The sequence below is a fragment of the Miscanthus floridulus genome, chromosome 1 (assembly GCF_019320115.1).
Source record: "Miscanthus floridulus cultivar M001 chromosome 1, ASM1932011v1, whole genome shotgun sequence".
Lineage (NCBI taxonomy): Eukaryota > Viridiplantae > Streptophyta > Magnoliopsida > Poales > Poaceae > Miscanthus > Miscanthus floridulus.
The window spans coordinates 187,634,937-187,653,984 of NC_089580.1; the positions used below are offsets into that span (position 1 = coordinate 187,634,937).

The following is a 19,048-nucleotide window of genomic DNA, read 5'->3' on the forward strand; positions in this document are numbered from 1 at the left end:
TAGATATATTATATTAAAGATAGGAAGGCACGCCTTCTAGGCTGTTTATGTATGTTCTTTTTATTTGGTACGATAGATAAAAATTCCACGGCTCAGATGAAGCGCGTCACAATCGGTCTCCCTCCGTGCGTTCGGCAGTAGCTAGATGAAGCAACTGAACGCATTAAATGAAGTACAGCTTCCTGCTGATGGTACCCGGCATGCAAATGGACGGTGACGCGTAGCAAAGAACGGTGGATTATCGACATGCATGGTTGGTGCCTAACTAGTGGTCGGCACGCATGCAAGTACGCGCGCATACATGTTGCTGGGCCTTGTTTGCTTTGCAGAGCTGGGCTCCAAAATGGCAAGCGGCAGCAGCTCCGCTCCTCCCCTCGTCTCTCTCCTCTCCGCGCTCTCGCTCTCTCCCTCGCTCCTCGTCGCGACCGCCGAGGCTCCCCGCACCCTGTGCGCGGCGCAGCGGCGTCCCCCGGCACGGCGCCATGGTGCGTCGTCCAACGCCGGTGGCCGCGGCGGCGTCCGAGCCCCTGCTCTCCCCCGGCGCTGCCTCGTCCCGCCGGTCCGCGTGTGCTCGACGAAACCCTAGCTGCCTCTTCCTCGCCGTCGGCGACGGCGGCGACGAAACTCGGCGCCTGGATCTGGCGGTACCTCACCCTCTTCCTCTCCTACCCCGACGCGGGCCGTCCCCGGAGCGGCGACGGGCGTCCTCTTCTTCTCCTCCCCCGACGCTGGCGGCTCCGGAGCGGCGACAGGCGAGTCGGCCACGTCAGGCCCCTACACGGGCGGCGCACCGCCGCAGGTGAGTTTTTCCCCTCCGCCTCCTTGGGGCCTCTCTCTCTGCTCTCGACCTCCTCTCTCTTTGCCTCTCTCCGATGGCGAAGGACCCGATGCGCGTGCTCGTCACTGGCGCCGCAGGTACGGTGTTGAACCCTCCTTCCTTCCTGATCCGCATAGTATCCGTTGTCGTCTGGTCCCTGCTCGGATCTGGCCTGGTCCGCCCGAGCCCGATTCGATCCTGTGGGGTTTAGAGTGTGTTAACTCGCTAGATCACTATTTTTGTTGCTTGATCTGATGTTGTTTAGGGCGTTAGGGTTGACGTAGATTTGACCAGTCGAAGAGCTCACTGTCACTGTCCTTGTTCAGCTAGTAAAGTTGAGCCGATCCGCGGTGCTAGCTGATCTGATCGGTGGTTGGGCTTGATGGGTAGATCCTCGTGGTAGCCACTTGATCCAGTTAACTCGCTAGCTGCACTTAGTGAACTTGCCCAATATTATCTGATAAAATTGCTTGTTGTACTGGAAATCGAGAGGAAATAGTCTGTGGTTGAGTATATTTTAGTTCTCAGAGGTTAGCACTGAACCATACTGATTTGCAACTTTAGTGCTGACTTCATATTACGATTCCATTCTCTCACTGTTACCACAGTAAAATGATTTGTACAAGGGGGCATTTTAAACTGATCTTTCTCTAATTTTCCGAAGGCAATGTGAGCTAATTTGTTTTTTCGTTCGATAGGACAAATTGGATATGCTCTTGTTCCCATGATTGCTAGGGGAGTTATGCTTGGTGCAGACCAACTTGTTATTCTGCACATGCTTGACATTTCGCCAGCAGCTGAAGCCCTTAATGGCGTTAAGATGGAGTTGGTTGATGCTGCATTTCCTCTTCTGAAGGGTAAGCTGATGTGCTAATTTAGAGAGTGCTGCCTCTTTTGTCTTCTATATGTGAATTGTTCTTGCTGCCTTGCTGATGTATAAACGTTTGGTAAACTATAGGAGTTGTCGCAACAGCTGATGTTGTGGAAGCCTGCACTGGTGTGAATGTGGCCGTCATGGTTGGTGGATTCCCCAGGAAGGAGGGAATGGAAAGGAAAGATGTTATGTCGAAAAATGTTTCAATCTACAAAGCCCAAGCATCTGCCCTTGAAGCCCATGCGGCCCCTAACTGCAAGGTATTGGCTACCATCTAATTTTTTGTAGCAGACTAAGTCATCATGCACTAAATTTGGTCATTTTGGTGCTGATAGTGCTGCCGATCACTCAATTCAGTCATGTAAGTGGTTATCCTGTCATCATACACTTGATTTAGCTACTCAACTGGGTGGTCAATGGTGATGTACATAAATGGTGTATTATATATGGCCATTATAAAATGGACCTGCCCTGTTTTATGAGCTTTTTCTGTTTTGTATGCTCCACACTATGCCACTGCCAATCTGCCATTGTATGCCTTAACAAGTGGCCTCAACATATGTTAAATCAAATCAAATGATCTGAATTTTAGTTATTGTGTACCCTTAGTTTCCTGAGAAGCCATGTCTGGTTCATTATGTTTCTTTGCTGTTTTCATCTGTAGATTTTTCAATACCCGTTCTGTGCTCTGCAGGTTCTGGTGGTGGCCAACCCAGCAAACACCAATGCTCTTATCTTGAAAGAATTCGCTCCATCTATTCCTGAGAAGAACGTTACTTGCCTAACCCGTCTAGACCACAACAGGGCTCTTGGCCAGATTTCTAAGAGACTTAGTGTCCAAGTTAGTGATGTGAAGAATGTTATCATCTAGGGTAACCACTCATCCACTCAGTACCCTGATGTTAACCATGCCACAATGAAGACTTCCGCTGGGGAGAAGCCTGTTCGTGAGCTTGTTGCTGATGATGAGTGGTAAATCAGAAATGCCAAAAATACTTGGATATTACTGTTTATTATTTTCCTGCCAGGTCGGGAACTAACGGTTTCACCCTTTGTTCTAACAGGCTTAATGGCGAATTCATCACAACTGTCCAACAGCGTGGTGCTGCAATCATCAAAGCGAGAAAGCTCTCCAGTGCTCTCTCAGCTGCTAGCTCTGCTTGTGACCACATTCGTGATTGGGTTCTTGGAACCCCTGAGGTCAGCTTTAGTTCTTTGCGTCTTTCGATTCTTTCAGTTTTAAATGTGAACTTGTATCAACACCTTCAATTCTTTTTATTGTAGGGAACATTTGTTTCCATGGGTGTGTACTCTGATGGCTCATACGGTGTTCCTTCTGGACTTATTTACTCATTCCCAATAACATGCAGTGGTGGTGAATGGAAAATCGTTCAAGGTATGATTGTTGTAGTGTTGAAAGGAAGACTTGACATAGCTGTTTGGGGCCTTTGTTCGTTGTAGTTTTTTTTCATAGATGGCTAGATGTTGCAGTTTCTTCCATAGCTCTTGGTGTCTAAAGGATTTCAATAAAAACTTGCCATCCTACTCAGTAGTAACTGATTATGGCCCATTTTCTTAATCAAATAGAGCTAATGGAAAGGTGCTAAAAGATCTTGAGCTGATCCAAACAATCCAGATTATAGTCCACAGTTTGACTGAGCTTGAATATCCAACCACTTAGGGCCCTAGCCAACGAGAAGCTGACTCCCACTAGTTATTGCAGCTAATAAGTTTATGCATACAGGGCCTATGTTGCACCACGCTAACATGTTTTATCATAATCTAATAAGCTATCATCTTCCCAACACCAAAGTTCAAACATAAGTGTTTTTATCATAGATTACAATGCACCTGGCTTCCAAGAAATTTAAGTTTAAACCTTGTAAGTTGCCTGATGTTGTATCATGTAGGCCTCTCGATTGATGAGTTCTCAAGGAAGAAGCTGGATGCCACTGCCCAAGAGCTGTCGGAGGAGAAGCCGCTTGCTTACTCATGCCTCGAGTAAATTCTACCATACCCCTAAGAGCAATTGCTACCCCTATGTTTTGAATAAAAGAAACTCAATCTTCATTCATAGATTCTCACTCAGGGCTACTGCACGTCGCAGTGCAGTCGTGTTGCTGGCTTCGCCCAGCGTGTATGAAGCTTGTAGCTCCTTTTTTGCCTGATGACTTGCAGGACATTTATTGAAAACTTGCTATTGAACCGCTTGACGATGGCGAAGTGGTAGCATAGTTTTGTTGCTTTCCTGGTGCCTAACTATCCTTAGGTTTACTGTTAGACCCTTTCTGGATTCCATTGATTTTTTTCTCTCTGATTTTACGGTTTCTGTTTTTAGTTTCGTGTTGCAAATTCATTGTGTTCCAAACGGATGCTTTATTGCTGGGCGCGTACCTGCTCTGTTTTCTGTCCCGACACATGACAACTGTCGCAGTCTTGTGGCAAACCGCACATGTTCTTGCGGAAATGTTCGCCTGGGTGCGCGGTCTGGTGGCACACGTTCTTGCGGGAATGTTACCGAACGCCCTGTTCGTTTGAACTTAGAACTTATCCGTCATACTATTTTAGTAAAATAACAGTGTTTTTCTCTCGTAATAAAAGAACGCGCATCGGGTCCTTCGCCATCGAAGCGAGTGATTGTAGTGGTAGAGCGGTCATTGGTCTTGGCGCAGTCCACCATTGAGTCTGGCGCAGAGACCAATAAAAGGAAAGCGACAAGATTTTTGCGCGCACGAGATGAGCAATGTCCGAGGCCATTTCCTAAGGTATCCAGAAATTCGCTCAGTAAATTTAAAAGCACTGGACATCTTCGCCTACGCATGGTGGGTCAAAAGCAGGTAGACGCATTTAATGCCTTCCCTCCATGCTATCATCACATAAAAACAAGTCGAGCAGGTGGACACATTTAATGCCTCTCCTCTTTACCATCAGATAAAAACAATCCACCGATCATGCAGGAACATTTGTACTTACACATGCATCTAATAGACAGACGGTGTGCCTGTATGGCCAGTGCCTAATTAGTATGGTGGTCGGCACGCATGCGAGTACGCGTACGTGCATGCTGCTGGGGCCTTGCTTGCTTTGCATGCATGGCCGGTGCCCTAGCTGTACCCGTTCTTGTCTCCTTGTGAGAAGGTAAAATTTAATGGCTTGTCCTTTCTCTACGAGAATACATCAAAAGTGGGCCAACGGCAGCAGCAGTGCATGCATGCACGCCTTTAAACCAGCAGTGGCTTCAGGCCAACTAGCACCTATCCCCACAAAAATACTAACACTTCAATGTCCTTTACCCATACCAAGAACACAATTTGCTAAGTAAAGAACCAAAGTACTATTGACATGTTTAATAAGCAGAGATGTTTAGTAGCAAGGATGGATACGACTATGATAAGACATAAGATGCATGCGCCCATGAAAATTGAATGTATATAGAATTCAGCAATCTCTAGGTCTGTTAGCTATGGACACTGAACAATTGGAAGCCGCCACGGAAGCACTGACTAAAGCTAAAATGGAAAGGGAAAACAAAAGCAGTACACATGCTTGTAGGACAAAGACGAAAAGTAGTGATCTTCATCAGCTCTAAGTGAACCGTGCCAGGACCATAGATCGCTCCGCCTTTATAAGCAGAGCCTGGCTTAGCCATTGGTACCACCACTCGGCGCGCTTTAGCTCGCTTAGGTTTTCCCTTTGAGCAAGCTTTTTGCTCAGCCCTTCTTTGTAGCCACCGCCAAAAATGGCAGGAGCCTGGGTTAGTAGTTACTGCCTGAACGTTGAGGGTTTTCCTAGAATCCTGCATGCCACCCTGCAAAAGCTCGGAGTCAAAGATCGTCCCAAGTATGAGGGCCGTGAGTATGAGAAGTATGGCACCGATCGGTGTGAGGTTACCGTCTACATTGGGAAGAGTGAAGAGTTCTCCGACATCACCGAAGCCTAGAGTGTGACCGCAACTGGGTTTAGCTTCATCGACACCTACCAGGTTGTGGCCCGCAAAGCCTTGCGATACCTTTGCCAGCTCTATGAAGAGCCCATTGCCCAGACCCCCATGAGGTTCTTTCCACCCTTGGATAGGAATCGACGGGCATGGAGGGCTCGCATGGAGGCTTTGCAAGAGCGGGATGCGCAAGAAGATAGTCCTACCTTGGTGCACTTGACCACGTACTTGCTTACTCTGGATGAGCAGTATGACCGACAAGCTTGGAGCTAAGGGCGTGCCTCCGGCACGCCGAAGAAGCCGAGATCTTCACTCGGATGCTCCCAGGTGCAGCTCGCCGAAGCGCATGCCAGTGCTGCAGCTGCTGAGAGCCGGGAGACTGCCATGTCAGAAGCTCTAAAGGAGGCCGAAGATCGGCATGTTCATCAGCTGGGTGAGGCCTATCTGTTCACTAGGGCCAAGCGGAGGACGCTGGTTGATGAAAGGTAGGATGCCCCGATCTTGGAGGGGATCCCTATCCACCCGTCTAAAGGAAGTAGAACCGGTGATGCAGAACCGCCAGCACCTCCACCTTTGAAAGTGTTAGAAGCAAAACCCTTGGTTCCTCTCACTCAGCCATTGCCACGAGAAGATGCAGATCCATAGCCAGGGCGGTAGAAGAATCCGTCGAGTACAGGAATAAAGATGCGTGGTTCCAAGGTAGATTAGTTGTCTTGGGATGTTGTACCCATAGTAGTAGTGCTTTTCGTCGCTGTCCTCCTGTATTGTACTCTTGTCATTGTTGTCGTCCGTAGTTGTTGAATACGTGTTGTAGTTTCACCTAAGAGGAGTGAATCCTAATTCACTTTTTTGTAAACCCTCGTGTTAGGAGAAGTACTTGTGTTGTAGTTTTTGCTATTTTCACCTATAATGTAATCCTACCCAATGTTGTGCTTTAAATCTAGGTGTGTTAGTTGCTTGAGCCCAACTCCATCAAATACTTCTTTCCACTAACATGTCATTGATTTGCTGGCCTAGAATAGGCACCATGTAATGACAACCAACCTCTATGTTCGTTTACAATATTGAGACCAACCTTCCGTACAACACGATGAGAAAACATATTAGACATATAAGCCATATTTCTCAAAAATTTTTCTATACCAAGCACATCACCCGCAGCGAAGCGCGGGCAGCAGTGGCTAGTATATATAATGCCCTGAGCTTTGTCCTCTACAGTTTAGACGTCTAATCTCCTGTTTCTTTTATCTTTTTTTTTCTTCCTTTACAGCGTTGTTGTCCGCTCCGCGATTTGGCGTCGTGGGGAAGATGCTCTCGCCTTGCCGTCGCTGACTCTCTGAAACTTTTCTTTTTAGAATTTTATTTATAGTCAGTTCTTGTCCATCTCATCTACTGCAAAGTACCTTCAACCTAAAAAGGATGGAGCTCAAATTCTGCCTTTATTCATACTATCTATGGTTTCAAAAAATTCATATAAAAATAGTATCACTTATGACACTAAATGCGTACCATAAAAATATAATGACACCTATTTGGCATCATAAATATTGATATCTGTTTTAAAAATTTAGTCAAATTTAGAAGAGTTTGGCTCAATACTATACTAAAATTATATTCTTTTCGGGCATGAGATTATCTATCTATTTATCTTATACAATAGAGTCACAATAAACTAATCCCTCCGTTCCAAATTATAAGTCGGTTTGACTTTTTTTTTGGTACATTCATTTTTCTATGCATCTAAATATAATGTATGTCTAGATACATAGCAAATTCTATATACTAAAAAGACAAAACGACTTATAATTTAGAATGGACGGAGTACTATATATATTGCTTGAGAGAGTATGGGAATTAAGAAGTCCATCTCACAAAGATTGATACTTTACATTCAAAAAATGCCCCGCAAAGAATGCCATTTTACCTTGTGGACCATACAAAGGGGAGCATGTCCTAAATTAAATCCTGCATGCTCCTTGCAATTGTATGGCGCCAACCACATGTCACCTAAATGGATGCAGTAATTAATCTGGCATCGCTCTTGGAAATGACAACTAAAGCGAACAAATAGGGGTACTCATAGCCATTTCATCTCTACTGTAAATAAACATAATAAGGGGCTCTACTGTAAATAGGCTTTATGCTGAGTTGGATGAGAAAGATGAGAGAGAAAAGAAATGGTATGTAAATTCATAGCCGGCTGATGTACAAGCTCCAAAAAAATTGTGAGAGAAAAAAGTAAGCCATATATTAATGATGAAGTATGATCTAGTAGCTAACTAATATATGGGTTGGCTCCCATATTGGCAAGTTATTGGTGCCTTCCCTGTTCTAACTCTTTCAGAAGATAGTAGAGCTCTCTCCAACCCCCATTTTGATGGGTTTATTTTGTAATTTGAGTGAGATCCTATGGATTGAGTCAAGAGATTTGGTGTGTGAAAGCACTTCTATACAATCCTAAGCCTTGAGCACTTGGTCGCTACGTCAAACAACTGATGGAACATTTTTTGTTACCATTGTAGATGATGCTTCATAGAGAACTAGAAGATACCTCGCTCGTTGCTGCGAGATTTTTAATAGCACACATGGAGTTATCTTCTTTTTCTTTTCTTTTGGTGTAACCAATAATGAAAACTTGATCGGGCAAAACTTTTGTTTTGTAGAATCCTATATATTTATATATTGTGGATCTCTCTAGAAAACTGGTTGAAGAAATATCATCTGTCTACAAAGCTTGTTCACATAGTACATTTTGTAAAAATATGCCAGGTGAAATATTAGAACAAATGAAAAGGAGTGGAGATAAATAAAGGGGTACTACCTGATAGGATATTTGTGGCACAATAAATATGGAAATATGAGTAAGTTGTGCAACCAAAACTTATTAACAGAGAGATCAAATCATTTTACAACGGGTTTAAAAAGAACTTCAAATAACCATTGATGTATTAGATTGGTACGTACTGCAGCATGCGGACAAACATATGGAAAGGAAAAAGGGGATGACAAGATCATGATGGTTGCTTAAAATCAAATGGTTGGGGTAACATTTATGACGTGGCACGTTGTGGTATGAGATAGAATTTGTAGTGTGGTTTTGCTTTATAAAAGACAGATAGATTAGGCCTCTCTTGGTGAGCACCAGAGCTTGTGGAGTACGTACCATGGGATGTTTATGATGGCTGTGACCTTGTCTCGTCTCTCGAAGAAAAAAGATTAGTAAAACGAGGAAAGTGGTTAAAAGAGACCCGGACTTAGTTTTACCATTGGGTTGCTTTGGGTTTCCTCAACGGAGCAATTTAGTGAGCCTAGACTCCGAGAAACAAAATTCTTGCGTCTCTATTTTGTTCTACGTTTAGTTTACATTTATATCTCGTGTTTGTGCTTTTATTTTGATCTACTTTGGTGTACATGTTTGTAAGTATAAGAGCTACAAAAAAAAAACATCTACTCCCTCGTTCCTAAAATAGTTGACGCTTCAGTTTGGACATGGAAATTTAGGAGAAATGAAAAGGTGTGGACGCGTGGTGCACAGAAAACAAGAATGGGAGAGATAGAGATGTATTGAAAAAAGTATGTATTGGAAGAAGAGAAAGGTACGTTAAGAAATAATAATGACAATTATTTTATAACAAAATTCGAATCCTACATCCTCAGCTATTTTTGGATACAGGAAGTACATAAGAACGTCTCCAAGTTTGGTTTTGGTTGGTATTAGATAGGGATCATTTACATTTTGTAAAATATGCCAGGTAAAATCATACTTTAAGAGCCTATTCGTTGGTTGGTTTCTGGGCTGATAAGCCCGACTAATGCTGGTTTGGTGTGAGAGGAAAATACTATTGGCTCGCTGATAACCTCTGACCGAAACCAGCGAGCGAGCAAGCTGTAAATGGGCCGTAGTTGCGTCGCCGGCAGGCCTGGATTAGGATTGGCCTGGACCGGAAAACCAAGGAGCTTCACTCGCAAGCAGTGTGTGTGTCTCTCACGCGGTTATGCCAGCTGAATGTCGGCTTGGGAGTTGGGAGCTTGCCTCTTTTTTTTTTGGTATAATTCTGAACGTTGCTGTTCATAGGATGTTCCAATGAGCGATACAGCAGCTGTTCCATATATTGATGTCGATAAATGAGTGACAAATACATTGTGATTAATCAATTCAGACAACGAAACGAAACTGATACACCATACATCGGCTTTCAGGAACAGATAGTCCTGGTCGTCGCTAACACCAGTTTTCAGCGACGCATCGCATCGCCAAGCTGAAACACGGCAAATTTATTGAGAGCCAGTGAGCCACAGGTTTGGTCCGGCGCTGCGCCCCGCTTGCCCATCACTTGTCCTTGTCCATCCAGATGATGCAGCGAAGACATTTCCCCTGCAGGAGCAGGTCGAAGGCCGTGTTGATCTCCTGCAGTCCAAGCTCATGCGTGACCAGCGCGTCCAGCTGCAGCTCCTTGTCCATGCATTTCTTGGCGAGGATGGGGATGTCGGTCTTGGGCTTGATCCCGCCGAAGAGCGACCCCATGACGCACCTGCCGAACAGCAGCTCCAGCGACGGCAGGCACACCTGGTCGCTGTCCCTTCCCAGTCCCAGCACGACCGTCTTGCCCTTTCCCTGCGGACACCTTTTTTTTTTTGCAACTGTTAATTCCTCCTCCTTGCACGGAGCTGGCTTCGGTTCACAAATCACAAGTTGACAACGAAACGAACCATCTTGGTGCATCTGAAGGCGTCGGTCATCACCGACGGCGCGCCGATGCACTCGAAGCTGTAGTCGACGCCGCCGCCGGTCATCTCAACGATCACCTGCAGTTGAACACAGAACGTGAGCAGGTGATGGACTTGCTGCCTTGAGATAAGACTGGGACTGCGATGGCTTCATGATCCTTACCTCTATGACGGAACGGTTGTCTAGTTGCGATGGATTGACGAAGTCTGTCACGCCAAACGATCTCCCTGCGATAAGAGTCAAGAGTGGAGTGGACAATTTTACTTCACTTCATTCAGTTTTGAGATACAGAACAAGCTAGCAGCTGGCACTCGATAATGCATGGTGCGGTGCTCTGCTCTGCCACAAAATGGAAAAGGACATCGATCCATCGACTTGCCTACTTCCTCCTTGTCAGGGTTGAGATCAACACCGATAACCTTGGATGCTCCACACATTTTCGCGCCTTGGACCACGTGACAACCCAAAGTGTGACCGTCACAAGTTACAGCTCCTGCTGCCGATCTACTATCAGCTAGTGGCCAAGTACACACTTGTGCAGTATATGTATATGTATGATTAACAAGAATAAACAAGATACGGGCAGGACACGGGCTTACCGCCAAACCGACAGATCCAAGCCCAAAGACAGCAACAGCCGAGCCCGGCTCCACCTTGGCCGTCCTCCACGCTGCTCCTACCCCTGAATTATTGAACGTTCTTTCTGTCACTCAGTATAGTAGATCGAATCGAACACCAGCAAAGCTAGTGGCGACTAGCTACGACGGCGCTGCGCTCACCGGTGCCGGCGCCGCAGCTGAGGAGGCAGGCGCCGCAAATGAAAAGGTGACATCTGTGTGGCAGAGTGAGGTGCAGGTGACCCTGATGCGGATCTCGTGCGCTTTGGGCGGATCGACGGCGATGTCCATGTCCTCGATGGTGAGCGGCTCGCCGGCGGCTCTGCATACCGCCGCTGCGTGTTCGATGCACGCCACGCCCCGAGCGAGGTGACATCAAAGGTTAGAGGTTAACAGCAACATCGCACTCACATCCATGGCGAGTAGAAAAAGCAAGGAGGTTGTAGTAGTACCTTTGCAATGGATGGGCTTGGGGCTCCGGTCCTCCACCATGGCGAACTGGGATGATGGGACTCCGAGGCTGGCGGCTGAAGAGATCGATCTCGAACGCAAAAAGGGGACCAGAGGCACACAGCTGAAGTGCCGGAGTCTCACGAGTGTCCAGTACTGAGGATAGCGCGGCCAAGCGCCGTATACAGGCACTGTTCGCTTGTCTTACTTTTCGCTTTGTTTTTTTAGGTGGAGCATTATTTTTCTCTCGTAATAAATAGCTATTTTAATTTGTTTTTTTAATGAAACGAACGGGCCATAGGCCCCTTTTGGCACGATTCAGGCTGCTCGAACTCCCATCTGCATTCTACTGTAGCGTGACGGAGTGACGGCTGTTACTTCTTTTTCAAAAACAAAAAAACGGCTGCTAATTTGCCTTTGCACGGCGTCTCCAAGTATGGCAATAATAGGAATAGGAATCTTCATCGTCCCTGCCAGGTCTATCCATACTAGTGATCCTTAGTAAAGGCAGTGAAGGGTTGATGTCTGCATTAGTTGCATGATTGAGGGTGTGTTTAGTTCCTCCTAAATTCCAAATTTTGATACTATACAAAAAGAAGATTCCCCGTCACATCAAACTTGCGGTACATGCATGGAGTACTAAATGTTGACGAAATCAAAAACTAATTGCACAGTTTGGTTGTACTTTGCGAGACGAACGTTTTGAGCCTAATTAGTCCAGACCAAAATAATTGAACATTGAAGTGCTCGATCTCCACTTTCGTTTGGAACCGATCAACCTCTTGAGTACTTGAACATTGGATTTTTATAAGGGAGTTACTGGCGCCCGGACGTCCGACGCAGCTTCAAATATCGCACGCTCAGCTCGCACGGCCCGCGGCCGTGGGTGATGTCACCGCACCATCCTCCCCTCCCTGTTCGTGCACGACCGCACGAGTCCCGACCCACGGGCGCCAGTCACAACCCAACCACTAGTGCGGGGGCCGAGCATGGTCTACATGTCACATCTCTGGGTCCCAGTCACCTGTCCTGTCTCTGGATGCGTGCCGTGAATGCATCTGTTGGCCTCAGGCCCTTGCACGGTCACCCACGACGGCGCCTCAGCAGCTACAGGCGGCTGCGGCAGGTGGATCCCATTGTTACATGTGCAACACCAGATCTACTTTTGCAACATCTAGATAAAACAATTGCAACATACGTCCGAAATAGCTGAAACACTTGTAACGTACATCTGAAGCACTTTAAAACACCTAAAAATACTTGAACACATGTGTGGCCATTGCAAAACATATGCAACATCCAGATGAAACACTTGCAGCATATTTATGAAACACCTGAAACACTTGAAACATACGCTTGTATATGCAACATCCAGATGAAGCGCTTGAAACATATGTTTGAAACACATGAAACATGCACTTGAAAATACGTGTATAGCCATAGCAACATGTGCAACACCCCGATCTACTTTTGCAATACCCCGATCTACTTTTGCAACATCGATATAAAATACTTGTAACATACCTCTAAAACACAAAAAACACTTGAAACATGCAGCTATGACATGCGCTTTCAGCGCAAAACATCGCTTTGCTGCTTCAATGAATGGAGGCTCGTCGGCGCGTGGAGGCCACCAGTGTGCTTGCCGGCGGCGCGGAGCTCACCGGCAACGTAGAGCTGGGCAGCGGCGCACAGAGGGTGGGGTGGGGGGTGGCACGGGCGGTGGTGGCATGTAGGGCGGGTGGGCGGTGCGTGGAGGTCGCTTGTGTGCTCGCCTGTGTGCTCGCCGGTGGCGCGGACCTCGATGGCACAGAGGGCGGGTTGGGAGTCGCGACGGACGAAGCGGGGTGGGAGTCACGGGGTGCAGACTCGTCTATCCGTACGAATGCCTTCCATGGGAGGGAATAGAGGTTGGTGGGGATCAGCTAGGAGCAAAGCACGGCAGTAAGGAAGACATGTGGGTGGATGCAGCGGCGTAGAGAGCAAGCAGGGAAAGGAGGATAGGCAAGCGTCCGACAAGCAGGGACTGGGGATTTTTTTTATTAACTTGGGATCGGGGAGTTAGCGGTGGATGAGGCGTCTGTCGGAAAGATAACCGTCCGGATGCCCTAATCCTAGCGTTTCCGTTTTTATAGAACTAAACCGAATGTCTTGGTCTAACCGAATGACCAACCCTATCAATAGTTCACGGCAACAAATGAACTACTTCAAAGAAAATATTTTCTTGATACTTTTAAAAAAATAAATTATTAAAATTCTTTTCCTCAGGGAAAATAAAGAAACAACATCAGTTGTCCTACCGCCGCTGCATCTTGAAGGCATAAAACGATGAAGACGTCATTTGGAGGGTGAGGTGCAAATTCGTAGTACAAACAATAAAACCCGGATGGTCCAGTTTCCAACTATACACCCTTTGGTTTTCTCAAGGAAAACACAAAACAGACGAAACTCGGGCAGCACGATTATACAAAAGCGTCCATAGCCTATCCACAAACATAAAGATTATTTTTCTGTAACACAGTTTGAATATTTAAACATAGCTTGAATATTATTTTTCTAAAGAAATAATTTTGATATATTTTTTAAAAATATTTTAAACAACATTATTTTTGCCTATAAAGTACTATATCCATTCTAAATTATAAATCATTTTGGCTTTTCTAAGTATATAGCTTTGTTATATCTAGATACACGCTATGTTTAGATTTATAGCAAAAGCTTTGTATTAAAAAATGACTTATAATTTAGAATGGAGAAAATATTTGCAGCTCCCATAACCACTCGTAGTTGACATAGCATGTATAGGACGGGTGACAATTGCGCGATATAGGTTAAAGTCGTCATTGAAATCACATAAGGGCTTGTCTGGCTGTACTCCAATCCATCCAATTTCACATAAGGATTTGTTTGGCTACACTCCAATCCACCTCATTCCACATTAGTCACAAGGGTTTAATTTTCCACCTCAAACCCTCAAAACCTATGTGGGTTGACATGGATCGGAGTGCGGCCAAACAAGTCCTAAGCAAACCGGGTTCCTTGTGGTGGAACATGTCCACTGGATTAAGTCCTCAACTTGACAATGATACTCGTATTTTTCTAAATTTATTTCAAGATTTAACGTGTTTGTGCTTTCGGTGGTAGGCGATCTGTCTGGTTGGCAACGATAAAGCGTTATGATGACATCGTAAATCTTGAGATCTGTTGACTTAATATTAGTTTTTCGGAGATGCTAGAATATGATATATATATGCATATATTTATAAGGGTGAATGTACGTACGTGTCGGTATTGGGGTTTAGAAAAAAAAAACCTATGACCTAAAAAGGATGGTTTAAAAGACCAGCATGTAGTATTGCGATTAAAAGAGGAAACTCTTGGCCTCAAAAGCCTTTTTCCTTTAGCTTTCGTTCAGATCAAAGCTTGGGCCATATCTTGTGCACAACGAGTGTGCATGGCTGCTGTGTGAGTGCGCGGATGCTGCCCAATTATTGACCTCTTCTACTTGTCTTCTGACCGTGAGCTAGGCTGCCGATATGCTTCTGCACGCCAAATCTTGGTGGGCTGGATTCTATCGTGTCCTAATTGATTGTTGGAAAAAGCTCATATTACCTCTTCAACTTTCGTGAAACTCCGTTCTTACCTAAACTCCAAAATCAGACAAAACACCTCCCTCAACTTTTAAAACCGTTCATCTTACCTTCCTAGCCCTGTTACGAGCGGTTTTGAAGGCGGTTTTGTCTTTTTATTTATTTATTTTGGCTGAATCTTTGAAAAATCATAGTAAATCACAGAAAAATCATAAAATAGAAAATTCAATTTTGTTGCACTCCACATGAGTAGATCTATATAGTGAACATATAATATGATATGCTTTTCTGTCATTAAATGGAATAATTCATAGCCGCAGTTTCTATGGTCCAATTGTGGTGAAATTTTTATAATGGGCTAATTATTGTATGCTTAAACTATAGTAAAAAATTCATACTCATTTAATCATGTATAACTTAGTTATAAATTTTATTTAGGTTTATCCTTGTTAAATATAAATAAATCTATAACTAAGTTATACATGATCCAATGAGTATGAAAATTTTACTACGTTTCAATCATATAGTAATTAGCCCACCATAAAAATTTCATCATAATTGGACCATAATAACTGCAGCTACAAATGATTCCAATTAATTACAGAAAAATATAGATCTAAAGCCATAGCAAAAACTTTGTACTAAAACATATTATATTATATGTTGACAGTGTAGATCTACTCATGTGGAGTCCAACAAAATTAGTTTTTCCATTTTTTAATTTGTATATGATTTACTATGATTTTTTCAAAGATTCAGTCGAAAAAAAAAGAAAAAGACACAACCGCCTTCAAAACTGCTTATAACAGAGCCAGGGAGGTAAGATGAACGGTTTTAAAAGTTGAGTAAGGTGTTTTGCCCAGTTTTGGAGTTCAGAGAGAAAAAGCAGACTTTCACGAAAATTGAGGGAAGTAATGTGAACTTTTTCCTTGATTGTTGGTTGGAGGAATGGCACTTTTTCAGCGAGGTGGTGGGCTAGCAACTGTAGACTAGTGGTATAATAAGGGAAAAGGTCCACATTACCTATTTCAACTTTCGTAAAAGTCCGCTTTTCCTTCCGGAACTCTAAAACCGAGCAAAATATCTTCCTCAACTTTTAAAACCATTCATCTTACCTCACTGGCCCTGTTATAAGCAGTTTTGAATGAGGTTTTATCTTTTTCTTTTTTATTTATTTTGGCTAAATATTTAAAAAATCATAGTAAATTACAAAAAAAATCATAAAATGAAAAATCCAAATTTGTTGGACTCCACATGAGTAGATCTACACAGTCAACATATAATATGATATGCTTTAGTACAAAGTTTTTGTTATGACTTTATATCTATGTTTTTCTGTAATTAATTAGAATAATTTATAGCTATAGTTATTATGGTCCAATTGTAATGAAAATTTTATGGTGGGCTAATTACTATATGATTGAACTGTAGTAAAAATTTCATACTCATTGGATCATGTATAGTTTAGTTATAGATTTATTTATATTTAACAAGCATAAACCTAAATAAAATCTATAACTAAGTTATACATGATCCAATGAGTATAAATTTTTTACTACAATTTAAGAATACAATAATTAGCCCACCATAAAAATTTCACCACAATTGGACCATAAAAACTACAGCTATGAATTATTCTATTTAATTATCGAAAAGCATAGGTCTAAAGCTACAATAAAAACTTTGTACTAAAACATATAATATTATATGTTCACTGTATAGATCTACTCATGTGGAGTCCAACAAAATTGGATTTTCTATTTTATGATTTTTTTATGATTTACTATGATTTTTTAAAGATTCAGTCGAAATAAATAAAAAAGAAAAAGATAAAACTGCCTTCAAAACTGCTTATAACAGGATCAGGGAGGTAAGATGAACGGTTTTAAAAGTTGAGGAAGATATTTTGTCCGATTTTAAAGTTTAGGGATGAAAAGTGAACTTTCGTAAAAGTTAAGAGAGGTAATGTGTACTTTTTCCTATAATAAGACTGCTAACGTACTGGGCTAGGTGAGATCATGCCGAGGTATTTTTGCAGTCAAGCCCAGTCCACTGGAGGCTCAAGTTGGGCTTCGTTCCTTTGGGCCTCACTATGAGGAGGACCGCGAATTCTGGGAGAGCCAGCCCACACGCCGTTTTTGCCACTTCAGGTCCAAGGACAATGAATGCCAGGGAAGAATGTCCATGTGATGTTATCCGTGCATTTCGCTGTGAAATAATGACAGGTCAAAAAGGGAGAAAATAAAAAAAATTATGATGGTCTATTCCTGCCTCAGGTAAACCAATCAACGGATCGATCCGTGAAGCCTGACCCGAGCGACCATGTGAACCAAACCTGCATGCGACTATGCGAACCACTTGGGTTCCAGGCCTGCCTCTCTATTTTAGCATTTCACTATGCATCGGTACGCACCGGTGCCTCTGGAGATCTTTGTTGAACATGTCCAAACTATCTCAACTTGTGTTGGACAAGCTTTTCTTTAATTTGTGCTACCCTTAATCTATCACGTATATCATCGTTCCAAACGCGGCCCCTTCTTGTATGACCATAAATCCAACGCAACATACGTATTTCCACGACACTTATCTATTGAACATGTTGTCTTTTCGTAGGCCAACATTCTGCACCATACAACATAGCAGGTCTAATCACCGTCCTATAAAACTTGCCTTTTAACTTCTGTGGTACCCTTTGTCACATAGGACACCAGATGCTTAGCGCCACTTCATCCACCCTGCTTTGATTCTATGGCTAACATCTTCATCAATATCCCCATCACTATGTAGCATTGATCCTAAATATCGAAAGGTATCCTTCATAGGCACTACTTGAGCTTCCAAACTTTCAGTGCCATACTATCTTCATCCAAAAATGAATGGCCCTATAGATTTAGTCATAATCAAACTATTATAAATTTAATTGAACTTGTAAAGAAAATAACCACCAAAGTGTTAGCACCATAAAACTATATTACATGACAGTTGTTTTGACGCTTTGGATGTTTCAATTTTCTCTATCGAAGAATTCTTTGTGCACTGGTATTTTTTATATAAAAAAGAATAATTTGAATGTTAGGGGACATTAATAATGGTAGGGGTGAATAATTTGAATGTTAACTCTGCTAAGATTATTTATTGTAATTATAGGGTGGGTAATGGTATTACTTTATATTACCCTTTTAAATGATTGAGGTAGGAAATTCAGATTCAATTTACGTTTCTTTCATGATGGAAAGTGCTGATGTTTTTTTAAAGGAATGATCCAATGGTTTATGTTGTCAATAATAATTAGAGCCTACCAAATGGATGGTTGAGTGTTCCTTTTGGTTTTTGGAAGAATCCTAGAATAATTTTGATGGTCGAGTGTTTCTTTTTTTCAAGAATCTAGGATTTATCTTTTTTCCCCCTTTAGTGCGTTTTGTGAGATTGAGGCCTTCAATTAATAATAGTAAGATTACGAGATATACCCGAAAGAATGCAATTTTAGGTATGGTTGAATAAACATTTGTCTAGACTTATACCAAGAATTGCTTTTTTTTTGGGACGGAGAGATTATTGATAATGATTTACCTCTTTAACATGGTAGATGTTAGTACCATTCTCTATGAATTTCTTCATTTGTTTTTAGAAAATGAACTTAAAAACAAACTAGGATCCCTCAAATTTCAAGACGCAGCCCGTTATAACCGATTGTAGACTTTGGGATCTTCTTTGTGCACCAAAGACACGGTGTAGCTCAAAACACATCCTTAGGGCTTGTTCGTTTGAGTAATTCCAGCCCCGGAACGATTTCTGAGTCTGCTACATACAAATTAAATAGACATTGTCGGAATGTGGTTCCAGGACGTCATTCCCGGGAACCGAACAGGGCCTTAAGGAGTTAACGATGTGCTAGTATACCACAACAATATAAAGTCAGAAGAGCAAATTCAGAAACCAATGCCGCTTATCTGCACTAATCTGCAGCTGTATTTCTCTAAACCACCGTATCCCATCCTCCCAAGTCTTTTTCATTTTTTTCCCCTGCCCTGCAC

The 19,048-nt window shown here is 43.2% G+C and overlaps 1 protein-coding gene and 1 pseudogene across 4 annotated transcripts; one reads left to right on the forward strand and one right to left on the reverse strand.

Moving 5' to 3' along the window:
* The first annotated feature begins 869 nt into the window (after positions 1–869).
* On the forward strand, positions 870–3,936 carry LOC136505676 (malate dehydrogenase, cytoplasmic-like; annotated as a pseudogene).
* Positions 3,937–9,726: 5,790 nt separating this feature from the next.
* LOC136505687 (alcohol dehydrogenase-like 5) lies at positions 9,727–11,601 on the reverse strand. Of its 4 annotated transcripts, none has more exons than XM_066500850.1 (7): positions 11,427–11,598; positions 11,137–11,309; positions 10,957–11,039; positions 10,737–10,850; positions 10,520–10,584; positions 10,339–10,434; positions 9,727–10,243 (listed from the first exon to the last, which is right to left on the reverse strand). In XM_066500850.1, the coding sequence occupies exons 2-7, from the start codon at positions 11,187–11,189 to the stop codon at positions 9,959–9,961; spliced, it is 696 nt and encodes a 231-aa protein (XP_066356947.1). In that variant the 5' UTR covers positions 11,190–11,309; positions 11,427–11,598; the 3' UTR covers positions 9,727–9,958. The 4 variants fall into 4 exon arrangements, with proteins under 4 accessions (XP_066356947.1, XP_066356937.1, XP_066356952.1 ...); XM_066500840.1 differs by having other exon boundaries at positions 10,737–10,853; positions 11,427–11,596; XM_066500855.1 differs by lacking the exon at positions 10,737–10,850 and having other exon boundaries at positions 11,427–11,601.
* Positions 11,602–19,048: the final 7,447 nt, after the last annotated feature.